General features: G+C 37.6%; 1 protein-coding gene across 8 annotated transcripts; it reads right to left on the bottom strand.

Moving 5' to 3' along the window:
- Positions 1–3,331: 3,331 nt before the first annotated feature.
- On the bottom strand, positions 3,332–13,181 carry LOC113092989 (uncharacterized). Of its 8 annotated transcripts, XM_026258792.1 has the most exons (9): positions 13,024–13,181; positions 12,113–12,202; positions 11,482–11,531; positions 8,134–8,204; positions 7,884–8,063; positions 7,644–7,702; positions 7,488–7,562; positions 7,352–7,414; positions 6,794–7,269 (listed from the first exon to the last, which is right to left on the bottom strand). In XM_026258792.1, the coding sequence occupies exons 4-9, from the start codon at positions 8,159–8,161 to the stop codon at positions 7,042–7,044; spliced, it is 633 nt and encodes a 210-aa protein (XP_026114577.1). In that variant the 5' UTR covers positions 8,162–8,204; positions 11,482–11,531; positions 12,113–12,202; positions 13,024–13,181; the 3' UTR covers positions 6,794–7,041. The 8 variants fall into 8 exon arrangements, with proteins under 8 accessions (XP_026114582.1, XP_026114574.1, XP_026114577.1 ...); XM_026258794.1 differs by lacking the exons at positions 12,113–12,202; positions 13,024–13,181 and adding an exon at positions 11,963–11,981; XM_026258793.1 differs by lacking the exons at positions 12,113–12,202; positions 13,024–13,181 and having other exon boundaries at positions 11,482–11,605.
- Positions 13,182–13,451: the final 270 nt, after the last annotated feature.

The raw sequence follows: 13,451 nt of genomic DNA, 5'->3' as shown, positions 1-13,451 counted from the left end.
ACTACGTGTGTCTTTACACAAATACTACATGATGTAAATAGCCTAGAAATGAAAAACACAGGAACTCATAGTGAGTCCAGCTGCAATATCATGATGAAATCATTGTGATGTTGTTATAATGATTATTAATTTTGATTAATATAAAGTTTTTTGAGGTCAGCATCTCATATTCTGGTCTTTGATAAACAAAACACTATACTTTGAGATTTTGTTGTGCAAGGTAAACCTCACACACTCACACCCAAACATTCATATGTTAACATACATGGAAAAATAAACCAGTGTTTCAAAAGGTGTGTGTTTTCTGCATGAGTGTGTGTAATGTGCATTATAGAACAAAATGTCAAGCATCTTCAAGTTTTTTACAGTATTTGACTCATTAATTGAATAAAATAGAAAATCTTGAGGGAAGCGGTGGATAATTAATCTTTATTAGTCAGGTTTTGTCTTCACAACTAAACAATTCTATTCCCGGAGAAAGACAGAACTGAAAACTGAAATAAAATGTGTTTCTTGAGCTGAGATTGATTCAGAGGATTTTTATTATATATATATATATATATATATATATATATATATATATATGTATGTATGTATGTGTACATTTATATATTATATTTAAGGAGCTCATTAATTAAAAACAATTTGGAACTCGTCCACAATTTTTTTGTGTTGTGTCATTAGTTGTGTCTTAATTTGATTAATAATTATTACACAAATAGTATTTTAAAATTACCTTTCAAAAAAATTTTTTTTACTCTTTAATTTACTATTAATTTATTCTTCATTTTTGTCTATTCTGTATTATTCCACCCTTGATATTACATATTATTCTTGCTATTATTAACCTATTGTTGTTCAGTTATTTATTATGGTATTATTCATATTATACATATAATTTTATGCTATTATAAATCTATTATGTCACATATATTATTGTACCGTTGTACTCGCTTTTCATATTATTCACTTTACTTTAAGTTGTACTACATATATTTTTAAAAGCAGACTACAAGTGTGCCACTTTTTGTTTTGTATTTACTTGTTTAATTACATTTTCTCAACGATAGTAAATTATTAGTGTTTAAAGGTGTATTATTTAGATTTTATCCCAGTATTTCAAAGGGAATGAGCTGTGTTCTGACCTGAGACACAAGAAAGAGAGAAAAAAAGAAGGAAAAATGTTGGGATTGAACACAGAGAAATCAATAAAACAACTACATTTCATTTAATGTACATTCAAATTACATTACAGACGTGTCACAGTTATACTAAATTAACATTAGAATTGTAAACCAAAAAAATCAACGAAATCAACAAGTGAGACAAATGTGAGCTTTCACAATTCCTTACGAAAATTAATAATTTTACAAACCTAACTAAATAATTAAATCGTGCTTTTATTCAGAAAAAACGCAGCTCCTCCGGTTACTTTCATTTGTTTTTAATGCAGTCTTGCCCTCACTAACATGGCGGACGAGCGGCAACGGCTCAGAGTCTATGTTCAGAGCGCCCAATGAGGTATTTACATGTCTATGTTCTAAACTGCCAACCAACCACTGGGGGGTATTCCAAAAAGCAGGTTATGTGACATACCTGGGTCTGTTTAAGGGTAAGTTCGTGGATAACCTCAACGTTCGGTTCCAAAAACAGAGGTAACTTTCTGGGTATGTATGTAACCATAGCAACTGACTCTCTGAAGACAACCTGCTCGAGAGCAGGTTATGTTTCAGTGTAACTTCGTTTCAGAAGGTTGGTGAGCATGGCGTGACCTTTTGACGAGGATCCTGTGGACGTAGAAGCACAAATTATACGAGTTTTTTTTTTCGTCGGGAGAGGGTTATAAGACCGCGTATTGATGTGTTTGCATACCCTAATTAATATTTAAATGAGCGTTATCGTTTTTCAAAAGATTCATTAGTTTATTTAACACGTCTTTTAAAACCGCATATCGCAAATGTGACAAACCGCTGCTCTGCGCTTAGCACAGAAAACATTCTGTGCATAGCACTTAGGTTTTTTGCTTCTGGCCATTTTTTGTACAGTGTGGGCGATTCAGAGCATGTGGGAAAGGCAACTGTGTGTAGAGCCGTTCGTACAGTGTGTCTGGCACTTAAACAGTTGTTACCCACGTTTGTACAGTTCCCTGGCCATAAACCTCTGCTTGTTATTAAAGACGAATTCCACAGAATGGCAGGTTTGTCCTTTGTAGTAAAATATATGACACATATTTAATATTTAGTCATATTAGTAATATCTATACATGTATTCATTATGCACACACTTCATAATTCCATAACTTTCTGTTTCAGGGTTTCCAAATGTAATTGGGTGCATTGATGGCACTCACATTCCTATTAAAGCTCCATCAATAAATGAGGGAGACTATGTTAATAGGAAATCTATTCATAGTATCAATGTGCAGGTAACAACTTAATTTTTTCCCCTTCTTAAAATCATCAAAGTCATTACTTTTTCCACTAACTATAGGTAATATGTGAGGCAACCCAAATCATCACCAATGTCGAGGCAAAATGGCCAGCATCTGTGCATGATGCCAGAATTTTCCGCGAGTCATCATTATGCCAGACATTTCAGCAGGGTATGATTTGCTTTATATAATTTTTTGTTTTTACTATATTTGTGTTGTACACTTCAATCATTACAGGACAGTACAATGGTTACTTGCTGGGGGACAGAGGATACCCTTGTCTGCCCTATTTAATGACACCCCACCCTGAACCTGAGCCTGGACCACAGACACGGTTTAACCTGTCTCACAGCCGAACACGGGCCAAGGTGGAGATGACTATAGGGATCCTCAAATCTCGGTTTCAGTGTCTGCGTAGGCTCCGGGTTAGTCCAGAGAGGGCATGCAACATTATTGGGGCTTGTGTTGTGCTTCACAATATTGCCACTATAAGAGGAGAGAGCCACCCTCCTTGTATTGAGGAAGATGGCCCAGAGGAACACCGACAGATTTTAGAGGCCAACAGAGACGGAAGACTTTTGAGAGACAGGATTTGTCAAAATTACTTTTATTAGTTTTTTTGGCAATGGTCTGCCAGGCAGTTTATTTCTTCATTTCCAGAAAAACAGTAAAAGTAAAATTCATTAAAATGTTTTTTTTTTATATTGCTTTACACATACATACATAGATACAGATAGATAGATAGATAGAGACAGACACAGACAGACAGACGGACCACTTTTAACATGCAACAGATTAATATTCAGACAAGTTCTCACCTTAAGGCGATTCTCAAGTAATTCTATTTCAAGTGCTGCGTTTTGTTGGGAAATCAGAAACGAAGACCAGGAGACTCTTGGGTAATCTTCAGCAGGATTCTTTTATTGAGAACGCTCTGCGTGGCGCTGTAGTCATCAATAGTCTAAATTGTCCTTAAGACATTGTAGATTATATACATTCAAGTGGGAGGGATCCATACAGTAGAGGTGGAGACCATTTTAACAAAGCATGCAAATGCAATCAGGAAGATACCAGACACTGGCATCTTCCCAGCCTTGATCTTATCAGCATAACAGTGTCATTTAAATACAGAGGTGCCTGACAGTATCACGGATACCTTCACATTATCATAGAGACAAAAGGCACAGCTGTGCCTTGAGCTTCAAGGAAGAACACAAAGACAAAAGGTTAATGTCTCAGACACTTGATTCTCCTGATTTGAGCTTCTTGGATCTCAACTTTATTACCCCAAAAAGTCTACTATTATATTGGAACCTAGATTTAACATTTTCTAAATTTGTAATCCCACAGTCCTCCCGTTGAGAGTTCTAATAACTCTCACATAATACAAATTTAAACTTTCATAAATCCATTCTATGGCCTATGTTTGTTAACATAAGCCCCATCTTCAGTCATGTAACTTGAAAAGGTTACAGGCACGTCTAACTTATTCTGTGTCTTATACTAGATTTACTTAGGTGTATTTTTAGAACCATAACGGTTGACACATATGGCATGGATGGTAACACGTTGTAAAAACTACATGATGACACAGAAAAAATCTTGTAGCATAAGAGTGGAAGTCTTGAAGTCCATGGCGTAAGAATAGCTGTGAAGTCTGTTTTCTGTAGTCCATTTCGCATGTTGATTCACTCAGATGACTCTTTGTCCTCATGAAGCTTGTTCATGGATGTCTGAAGTGATGCTTTACACCAGGGTGTCACATATGGAAATGACTTCTCATGCACGCATACCTGCAACACAAGAAAAACAAAGAAAACAGCAGACAAGCAGTATTCATGCATAGACATTTTTAGACTTCTGTTGATCGTATAGTGGTTTTAAGTCTGGTGATTGTATAGTGTTTTTCTCAAACTAGTTTTAAGTAATTTGACACCTATGGACCAGTGAGGTGGGGATAAAACTACGGGTAGGGGAAACCTATGAGGAAGTCTTCACCACAGGGTTGGCCCCCGAGGCCTGTTGCACTTCGGTTCTTCCCTGGGCTCCTCACTGGTCTGTGTGTGTCCTAGTCTGTCCCTGTAGCTGTTGTGCGAACTTAACTGGGTGACATCTCCATCCTCTAATGAAACATCAGTCTTAACAAGACATCATAACCCAAAAAGAATAGGAGTGACTGGAGTGTGCTTTAGTATAGCTTTGAAGGCTGTGAGTGTACTTAACGTTCTCTCAATGAAAGGAAGTGACAGTCAACGTTTTTACAAAGGATGTTTCATCTTTGTTGTACATTACTGGGGAAATTAAGCACTCACAGCCCTTACAGTTAACACCTGAGCAAGCTGCTCCAACAGTTAGGTGACGTGGGGAGGGGCAGATTCAGAGTGGTAAGTAGACTGAGTAGGAGCTGAGTAAAGCTGTTCATTTCTCTTAATGTCTTCTTACTTTTTCTACACTCTTTCATCCAGTGTCCAGTTTTACCACAAAAATGACAACTGCCCTCCTTCTTAGAACTTCTACGTTTCAGTCGGTTCTCTGTTTTGACCTGAAAAGATGCTGCTGCAATCTTTACTCTGGCTTTGACATCAGAGTTTCTTTCCCAAGCAGCTAAACTGTCTAGATTACTTCGGAGAGTTTTGTTAGACCAAGTTAGATCTAAGAATGGTAAAGCTTTTCTGTACTCAGCTACAAGGCCATCTGACCAGATGCGAACTAATGGTCCCTTGTCCTCTAACACACTTTCAGAATCATCAATTATTCCACTGTAAGTTACTGCTGACTGACAAAACCTTTCAGTGTATTCACTCACAGTTTCAGCCTCCTTCTGTACACAACTAGTGACCTTTGACCAATCCACTTTTGGTCCAACAATATTCTTTAACTCTCTCAGAACTCCCTCTCTCAATTCATCTTTACAGGCATGTTGTAGTTCAGAAGTAACAGCAGACTCAAAACTGTTGAATTCAGATTCAGTAAGTATTTGTGACATCAGCTGTGTGACTTCTGTTAACGACATGTCATAGAGACGCATTTTGCTGATCAATGCTCTTCTGAATTCAGTAAAGTTTGTGCGTACAGAGGGTAAGCTCTGGGATAGTCTCTCTATATCTTTAGGTCTTAGCCCTTTGGCAACAGTTTGTACTTGGACAACAGAAGAGTTGGCAGGAACACTTTCAGTTTCCTCAATTCTCTGAGATCTTCTCCTCGCACCACATACCTTTACTGAATCTACAGTTACATCAGTTACTGACTGGATGGCTACATCTGTTTCAAAGAAAGCTTGTAAATCAGGATAATTGTTATCAGTCTGACTAACTTCTTCCACATCAGTTTTTGCTGCAGCTTTGTTGCGATTCAGTTTCTTAGTCAAAGAGGATACTCTGGCTCTGAGCTCTTTGATCTGTTCCTCTAGTTCTGAGGTACGCTGAGAATGTTGCGTAGCTAGTGCTAAACCAAATTCTCTGTGGCAGCAGATAATGCCTTTCGCATTGTTTTTGCGAATACATGATCCTAGTACCTTTTTACATTCTTCAATTGACCATACTTTTTCTGGATCAATACCAAATTTCTTTATCAAATCCAATCTGACTGACTCTGTCACTATTGAGTCCATGTGCTGCCCTAACAATGATTTGAACTCACTGTCTGTCCATGAAGGAGTAGCTAGTCCACCTTTCTTAGTTGTTGGAATCAGTTTAGGATTCATTCTCAACATTTTGTAATGTCTTTCTGACACAAAAGGACACTTCTAACACAAACTATTAGCACTTAATGCTAAACTTCCCTGTCAGACACAGAGGGTAGAACAATATTAGCATGTGATGCTAATCTTCCCTGCCTAACAGAGGATTATTTTCATCTCTAAAATATCCTTTTTAGAGGGTCACTTAACACAAACTTTTAGCACTTTATGCTAAACTTCCCTGCCGAGACACAGAGGGTAGCAAAATATTAGCATGTGATGCTAATCTTCCCTGGCTAAACAGAGGATTATTTTCATCTCTAAAATGTCATTTTTAGAGGGTCACTTAGTTAACCAAACCCTACAGCTGTCTGTTAACTCTTCTCTGACGGTGCAGAGGCTAACAAATTTGTTCTGGTCTTAAAGGTTCTTTTGGATAGAGGTACACTCACCAACCATTGGTTGTACAGAAAGATTCAGTGTGGAATGAAGTCTGATCTTTGTTGAGGTTGCAGTTTCAATCTGGATTCAGGTGAGAAGCTCTATCCGGGTCACGGCACCAAAAACTGTTGGGAACTCAGAAACGAAGACCAGGAGACTCTTGGGTAATCTTCAGCAGGATTCTTTATTGAGAACGCTCTGCGTGGCGCTGCAGTCATCAAGAGGTCCAACTTGTCCTTAAGACATTGTAGTTTTATACATTTTAAGGGGGTGGGATACACAGAGGTGGTGAAAAACCTAAACAAAGCATGCAAATGCAATACAGGGGTCAGCCTGATACTGGCCTTTTTCCCATCTTTGATCTTATCAGCATAACAGTGCCATTTAAATACAGAGGTGCCTGACAGTATCAGAGACAAAAGGCACAGCTGTGTCTTGAGCTTAAAAAGCCAAATGGCAAGGAAGAGCACAAAGACAAAAGGTTAATGTCTTAGACACTTGATTCTCCTGATTTGAGCTTCTTGGATCTCAACTTTATTACCCCAAAAAGTCTACTATTATATTGGAACCTAGATTTAACATTTTCTAAATTTGTAATCCCACAGTTTTTAATGAGGAGCCTTTTCTCTTCCATATGAAGCTGTATAAGGTCCATCTCCATGTCACTTTTTCTTATTTGTTTTTGAAGATGGACCTTATACAGCTCCTTTGCTGGCAACTAAGGTGGAAAAATGTAATAAATGAGATTGTTTGGTCAGACAATAAAATTCAAATATAGACACATGGACACAAATTCTTACCCTGCTTAGATTGTGTGCTGAGGCTGAAGGACCCTCATCTGTGGGCAAATCCCTAGGTATGTACTATGAAAGGACAATGACAGTTTGTTACTCTAATGCAAAAAGGGGCCATACATCATAATGGTATGCATCATACCTCAGTGGATCTACCAGCATTGTCCACTTCTGTCACAGCAGATGTGGTCTCTTCATCGTCATCATCATCTTCATCCTACAAGACAAATATTCAAGTATACATTATTTGGCAAAAAAAACAAAAAAACCTAAAAGTACCTGACAACAAATCACTTACAACTGTGACAGACTGTGTTCTTTCTGGAGAGTCCAATAATACAATCCGTCCATCAGTATCTATAAGAACACACAACCCGTTAAATTCTCAATATTATAAAAGAAAATAATACATCATATGCAGTTAAATACAATAAGCCTACATAAAAAATTAATCTTGTTCAAAAAGCCTTTAAGTGACAGAGATAGTAATTTATCAGGACAAAAAATTAAAAAAAAATCATAGAGGTAAACTTTTCATATTTCACCCTTTTTTCACCATCACTTGTGGAGCATAGTATGTTTGATGAACTGCCCCCTGGAATGCCAGCAACCACTGGTCGCCCTTTATTAAGGGATAGAGCCAGCTCCTCAGATGGGGTGAGGGGAGGTTGTGGTGGCCCCCCGCCAGTTAGACGGGCTTCAGTCTTCTTTCTGTTAGCTGCATGACAGAATGAATATACTAAATCCTGTTATAATAATAGTTCAGTAATTGTGTAATCAAATATTACCTTTTTGCAGAATGTTTTTGTGTTTCATTTTGACTTGGCTTAAAGTTCTTGTGGCTCCAGAAGGATTACACCTTATTAAATAAGAAATATACATTATTATTTCAAGCTAAAGAAATAAATGGCAGGAAAAGTAAATGCTTTCATAGTGATTTAACATATTCAAAAGGATGTATAAGTCATACTTCATTATTTTGCATTTCAATAAAACGGGAGCAAATACCAAATTTGTAATTTATTACACTCACGCATTTACTCTGTCCGTTATTTTTTGCCAAGCCAACTCTCTTGCTTTAGCCGATGCAGCTGTATTGCTTCTTTTTTATATTATTGGCTCAAACTCCTCACAAGCATGCATTAAAACTTCCAACTCCTCTGTGAAATACGCCGCTCTCTTTTTTTCGCTTTGAGTTTCCATGGTGACTCGTGAAATCGGCGATCCATTGAAAATGTCTTTATACATGCACCGTGCACGCACATTAACTCTGGGTAACCAGTAAGAGGTTGATTAAACTAACTCTTCTCAGGTGTTTTGGAACCGACATACTCATGGTATGCCTGTTTGGGGTAAATCAACCCAGAGGTTATAGTTTATCAAATGGTAAGTTAATCAAGCTTTCTGGAATACCCCCCAGATTGGTCGACCCGTACACAATCACTCATTGGATGGACGATTTTACAGGATTACCTCCGATTGAGTGGCCTGACATCTACACTTCTGATAGAGAAACTGAGGGCGTATAAATCCTTAGATTAAATAAAGAGTGACATTACAGTAAAATTATTATTAAGATGTAAATATTTTCTATAAATAAAAATTCTGAAGACTGCAAATTAATTATAGACTTTCTGTATTTATTCTTTCTTACCATGTTCTTAAATTCCGGTCACAATTAATCACAACAATGTATATAAAATGATCAATGCATCCAACAGACAGCGTGAAGCCACCGGAAGTGTTCGATCCGCCATTTTACTAATCCCTACCAGCAGAGAGCACCATTGAGTTACATTCAAACCGCTGTCCTAAAATAACTCGATTTGAAGCAAATCAATCAAACGGGACTCATTTTTATGTTATGTGAAATAAATATGTAATAAATATATGTATATGTAATAAATTAATGTTTACTTCAGATGTTATCTGCAGTGTTTATGGTCTTTTGGGGCAGGATAAGCGATATATTTAAATCGTTTAGGTGGGTGTGTCTGCTGTGCACTGATGACAAAGGTAACTGATCCAACACAAAATATACCTTATTTATTAAATTATTTACAGGTGAACAGGGGAAACCCATAAATAACAAACATTTAAATAAACATGATCGCTTTCTCTCAGTCCACACTGAGCACATTTTGATCTGCTCAGAGACCCAAAAGGACAACATTTTCAGACGGTGTGTGTAGGAACTGAGTTTATGGTACAGTGCAGCTCATTGTCCCACATTCTCTCTCTCTCTCTCTCTCTCTCTCTCTCTCTCTCTCTCTCTCTCTCTCTCTCTCTCTCTCTCTCTCTCTCTCAATTCAATTCAATTCAATATTGCTTAATTGGCATGAATGTCAATTATACAGTTTTGCCAAAGTCTTGTGTACATATATAGAAAAATAAATAAATGATAACAATAATAATAATTAAATGAACATCACAGTCATGGAAATGAATATTATAACATCTTAGAATATTAAACATTTGATACCACAGTCTTTGATACCACAGTCTCTCTCTCTGTCACACACACACACACATACACACAGACTGGTGCACTATCCTTGTAGGCACACAGGACACTCCATAGGCATAATGTTTTTTATACTGGACAAACTGTATTTTCCATCGCCCTACACTAACCCTATAACTAAACCTAACTTAACACTCACAGAAAACTGTTCCAGATAAAAATGTGTCCAGCAAAGAAGGAAAATAGTTTGAACAAAAATCAATCAATCAATCAATCTATCTATCTATCTATCTATCTATCTATCTATCTATCTATCTATCTATCTATCTATCTATCTATCTATCTATCTATCTATCTATCTATCTATCTATCTATCTATCCCCTCCTCCACTAGGGGGCAGAAAGAGTTTGGGGTTGTTGAGATTGAGAACAACGTGTCGCACTTATGATCCAATTTTAGAAACCGAAAAGTGAAACCGTTTGATTCAAGCGCGATTATAAATTGATCACTTTACCACGTGTGACAGAAAGACTGTTCACATGATGATATGCAACATATTTGGCTGCTTTGAAACGATTTTATTTTCACAGGGAATATGTAAACAAAACATATCGTCGCGTCTTAATCTGAAACCATTGAAAGTCTGTGAAGTTTCTGTTAGTTGTATAAGTGCACTATGACTGTACAATAAAATTTTACGTAACATCCAAAACTCCCGATCAATAAAGGAAATTGCATAATTGGAATCGGAGGTGAAAGCCAAAGCAGCGCCTGTGGTTCAGTTCATGGCATGGGTGGGTTATAACGAAGCTGATTTAGAGTTTTTCTTCACGCGGGCTCTTGTCAACAAGTGTCCTCCTCTCTCTCTTGTCAAGTAGGGGTAGGGGTAACTGCAGCCTGGAGCAATGGACGTGCCAAAAGGTGGGCGTGTCAAAATGATTCTCATTGGTTGAAAGAAAGGTAGGGGGCGTGCCAAAAGGTTTAGCGAAAACTGGCTGTTTATTGGCCTATTAATAGAAAGCAATAAATTAAACACATAATCCTATAAAACCAAATGTAATTCTTCCAAGGTAAAAAATAGCGTTAATGATTTAAAGAATATTATTTTAAATTACTTTCGAGAAGTACCTTTAAAACGGCTTACTGACGTCATCACCCCCTCACGCTTAGGTCTTAGTTTATCAATAATCAAAAACAGATTAAAATTATTTTTGAGAATACAAAAGTCTCTTAACACGGTTAGTCCCAACTGCTGTTCTTAAGTTAAAGTCAAAAGCTGTATTTTTTATATTAGTGAACTAACAAGAACAAACAACGAACAGCTGTATTTTTATTAACTAACAAAGTTGAATAAATACTGTATCGAATGTATTGCTCATAGTTAATGTTAGGCATTACTTAAATGTTAACAAATGAAACCTTATTGTAAAGTGTTACCCTAGAAAACTAGGTTTTGCTAGGAAGAAAAAAAAGATGTAGTTGACAAAACCACTAAATTATCAAATTAAAACATTAGTCAAGAGTTTAGTAACCTTATGTTACGTGACATAAGCAAACAGACACAACATTATCCACTAAAACATTTATTTAGCTTTCAGGATGGATTGATGGATGGATGGATGTGAAGACGCCTTTCTTTCCAAGACCACAGTATCTATAGCCATGACACACCTGCTGGGTCTTCCTCACATCTGGATGGACAGACTTGCAGTCAACAATACCTACACAAGAGAAAAAACTCATGTTGAGAGATTCAAACAAGAAGTAACCAATAAGTAGAATAAAATATAAAATAAAAAACACTGCAAGTGTTGTCCACAAGCCGAAGCACAAGTGTCTGAGAGATGCTAGCATGCAGCCAGAACCTTCTCCATTATATTATAATACAACTGTACTGCTGACTCTGCACTGAGTACCAAAAGTACATATGGTTCCTGTGCATGTTTACTAAAAGAATGGAATCACAAAAAGGTGATTGGTGCTCATCTATACCACAGGTTATACTAATATTTGGTTAATATGCATGTACCACTCCAACATGTTGGGTAAACCTTCAAAAGAGTGAATGTCCTTCGAGTGCACTTTGGGCCAATGGTACAGTCAAGGCATGAGGATCTAATAAATGCTTATCATTCAGAGTAAAGTTACTGACAGTGCTTGTCTCCCTCTTCTAATGTTGAGAATGTGCCTCTGAAGGAAAGTCAGTGTCTTTTCTCAGGTGTATTAGTTATGCAATGCTGAGCACAAAATAAATCCAGAAGGCTGTTATGAAGGCTTTATCAAGGCTGGTGCACTGACACACATCTATTCACAGTGAGCCCTCCTCCTATGATTGCCATTTTACAGTCAGTATCCATCAGGTGTGTGGTAGGAAAGGTGGAGCAGGGTCCCCCTACATGAACAAATAAAATAAATAAAATAATAAGAAGAAAGAAATGCTTTTTAAATTTCTTTAAATTATGTTCCATCCTCTTTAGCTCAGACAGTGTAGGTACATACAGTGCAGAACTGCAAAAACAATCAGTAGTTTGGCTCCAAATCTCAGCTAGAAATTACCATTTTAACCCACTAAAAAAATAAATACATACAAAAATAAATCTGTAAATATGATTCAATTAAATTTGATATTTTGTTTTTATCACCGTTTATGTTTCTCTTTCTTCAGAAAAAAAAAATACTATGAAAAAAAAATTGAGCAGTTTTGTTGATTTGACATGAAATTACCCAAATTATCTGTGATGTAGCATGCATAGCACAACTAAACTTGTAACGTTACTTACGTTCATGATGAATCGCTCAACCTCTGTGGCTTTGCAAATGAGTAAATCATCTTGGTTATGTATGTAACCATGGTTCCCCTGAACAGGGAACGAGATGCTGCGGTGACGTCACCTTATGGGAACACCCATCAGTGTGACAAAGACTGAAGCCCTATAACATACCACCAATCCTATTGGCCAAATAGCACTTGGCACCACCGCTACGCATGCGCATGCATCGTATACCTGGGTGCCGCGTGCTATTTTGCTCAGATTTCATGAACTGAAGAAGAAGAATGCTATCAAAGTATGGAACGGCCAGGACCGCAGCATCTCGTTCCCTATTCAGGGAACCATGGTTACATTTGTAACCGAGATGTTCCCTTTCATAGGTCACTTCGATACTGCGGTGATGTCACCGTATGGGAACTCTATACCATAATGCCTGACGTACCTGATAGCTGGGATCCAAGGAAGCATCTACTCAAGCGGAGAGAACCCAGGAGCCAGGAACCATCCTCACACCCAGACTGTAAGACTTGATAAAAGTGCTCTATAGAAGATCCACTGAGAAAAGCTTGTGAAGAAGCCACTGCTCTCGTGGAATGAGCTCTAATTCCTAAGGGGCGAAGCGGAGTCCGCGCACCTCATAGTCTAAAGATATTGGCTTCCACTAGCCAATGGGACATGCTTTGCTTGTGACAGCATGGCCTTTATTGCTTATGTCCAAAACAGACAAACAGCTTGGTCAGACTCACGCCACGGGCTGTTTGATCAACATAAGCCTTCAGCGCTCTGACAGGGCAAAGACTTAGATCTCCTGACCCCGCCTCAAGCAGGGGGTAAAGCCTCCAAGACCACTTGTTGAAAAGGAAAAGGGGT

Source organism: Carassius auratus, unplaced genomic scaffold, assembly GCF_003368295.1.
Source record: "Carassius auratus strain Wakin unplaced genomic scaffold, ASM336829v1 scaf_tig00214822, whole genome shotgun sequence".
In the NCBI taxonomy this organism is placed as follows: domain Eukaryota; kingdom Metazoa; phylum Chordata; class Actinopteri; order Cypriniformes; family Cyprinidae; genus Carassius; species Carassius auratus.
The sequence above is the reverse complement of the archived record's forward strand: the minus strand, read 5'-3'. Positions and strand labels throughout refer to the sequence as shown.

Bases quoted from the DNA above. Each gene is read 5' to 3' on its own strand.
- LOC113092989 (XM_026258789.1), bottom strand. From the start codon at position 6,143: ATGTTGAGAATGAATCCTAAACTGATTCCAACAACTAAGAAAGGTGGA.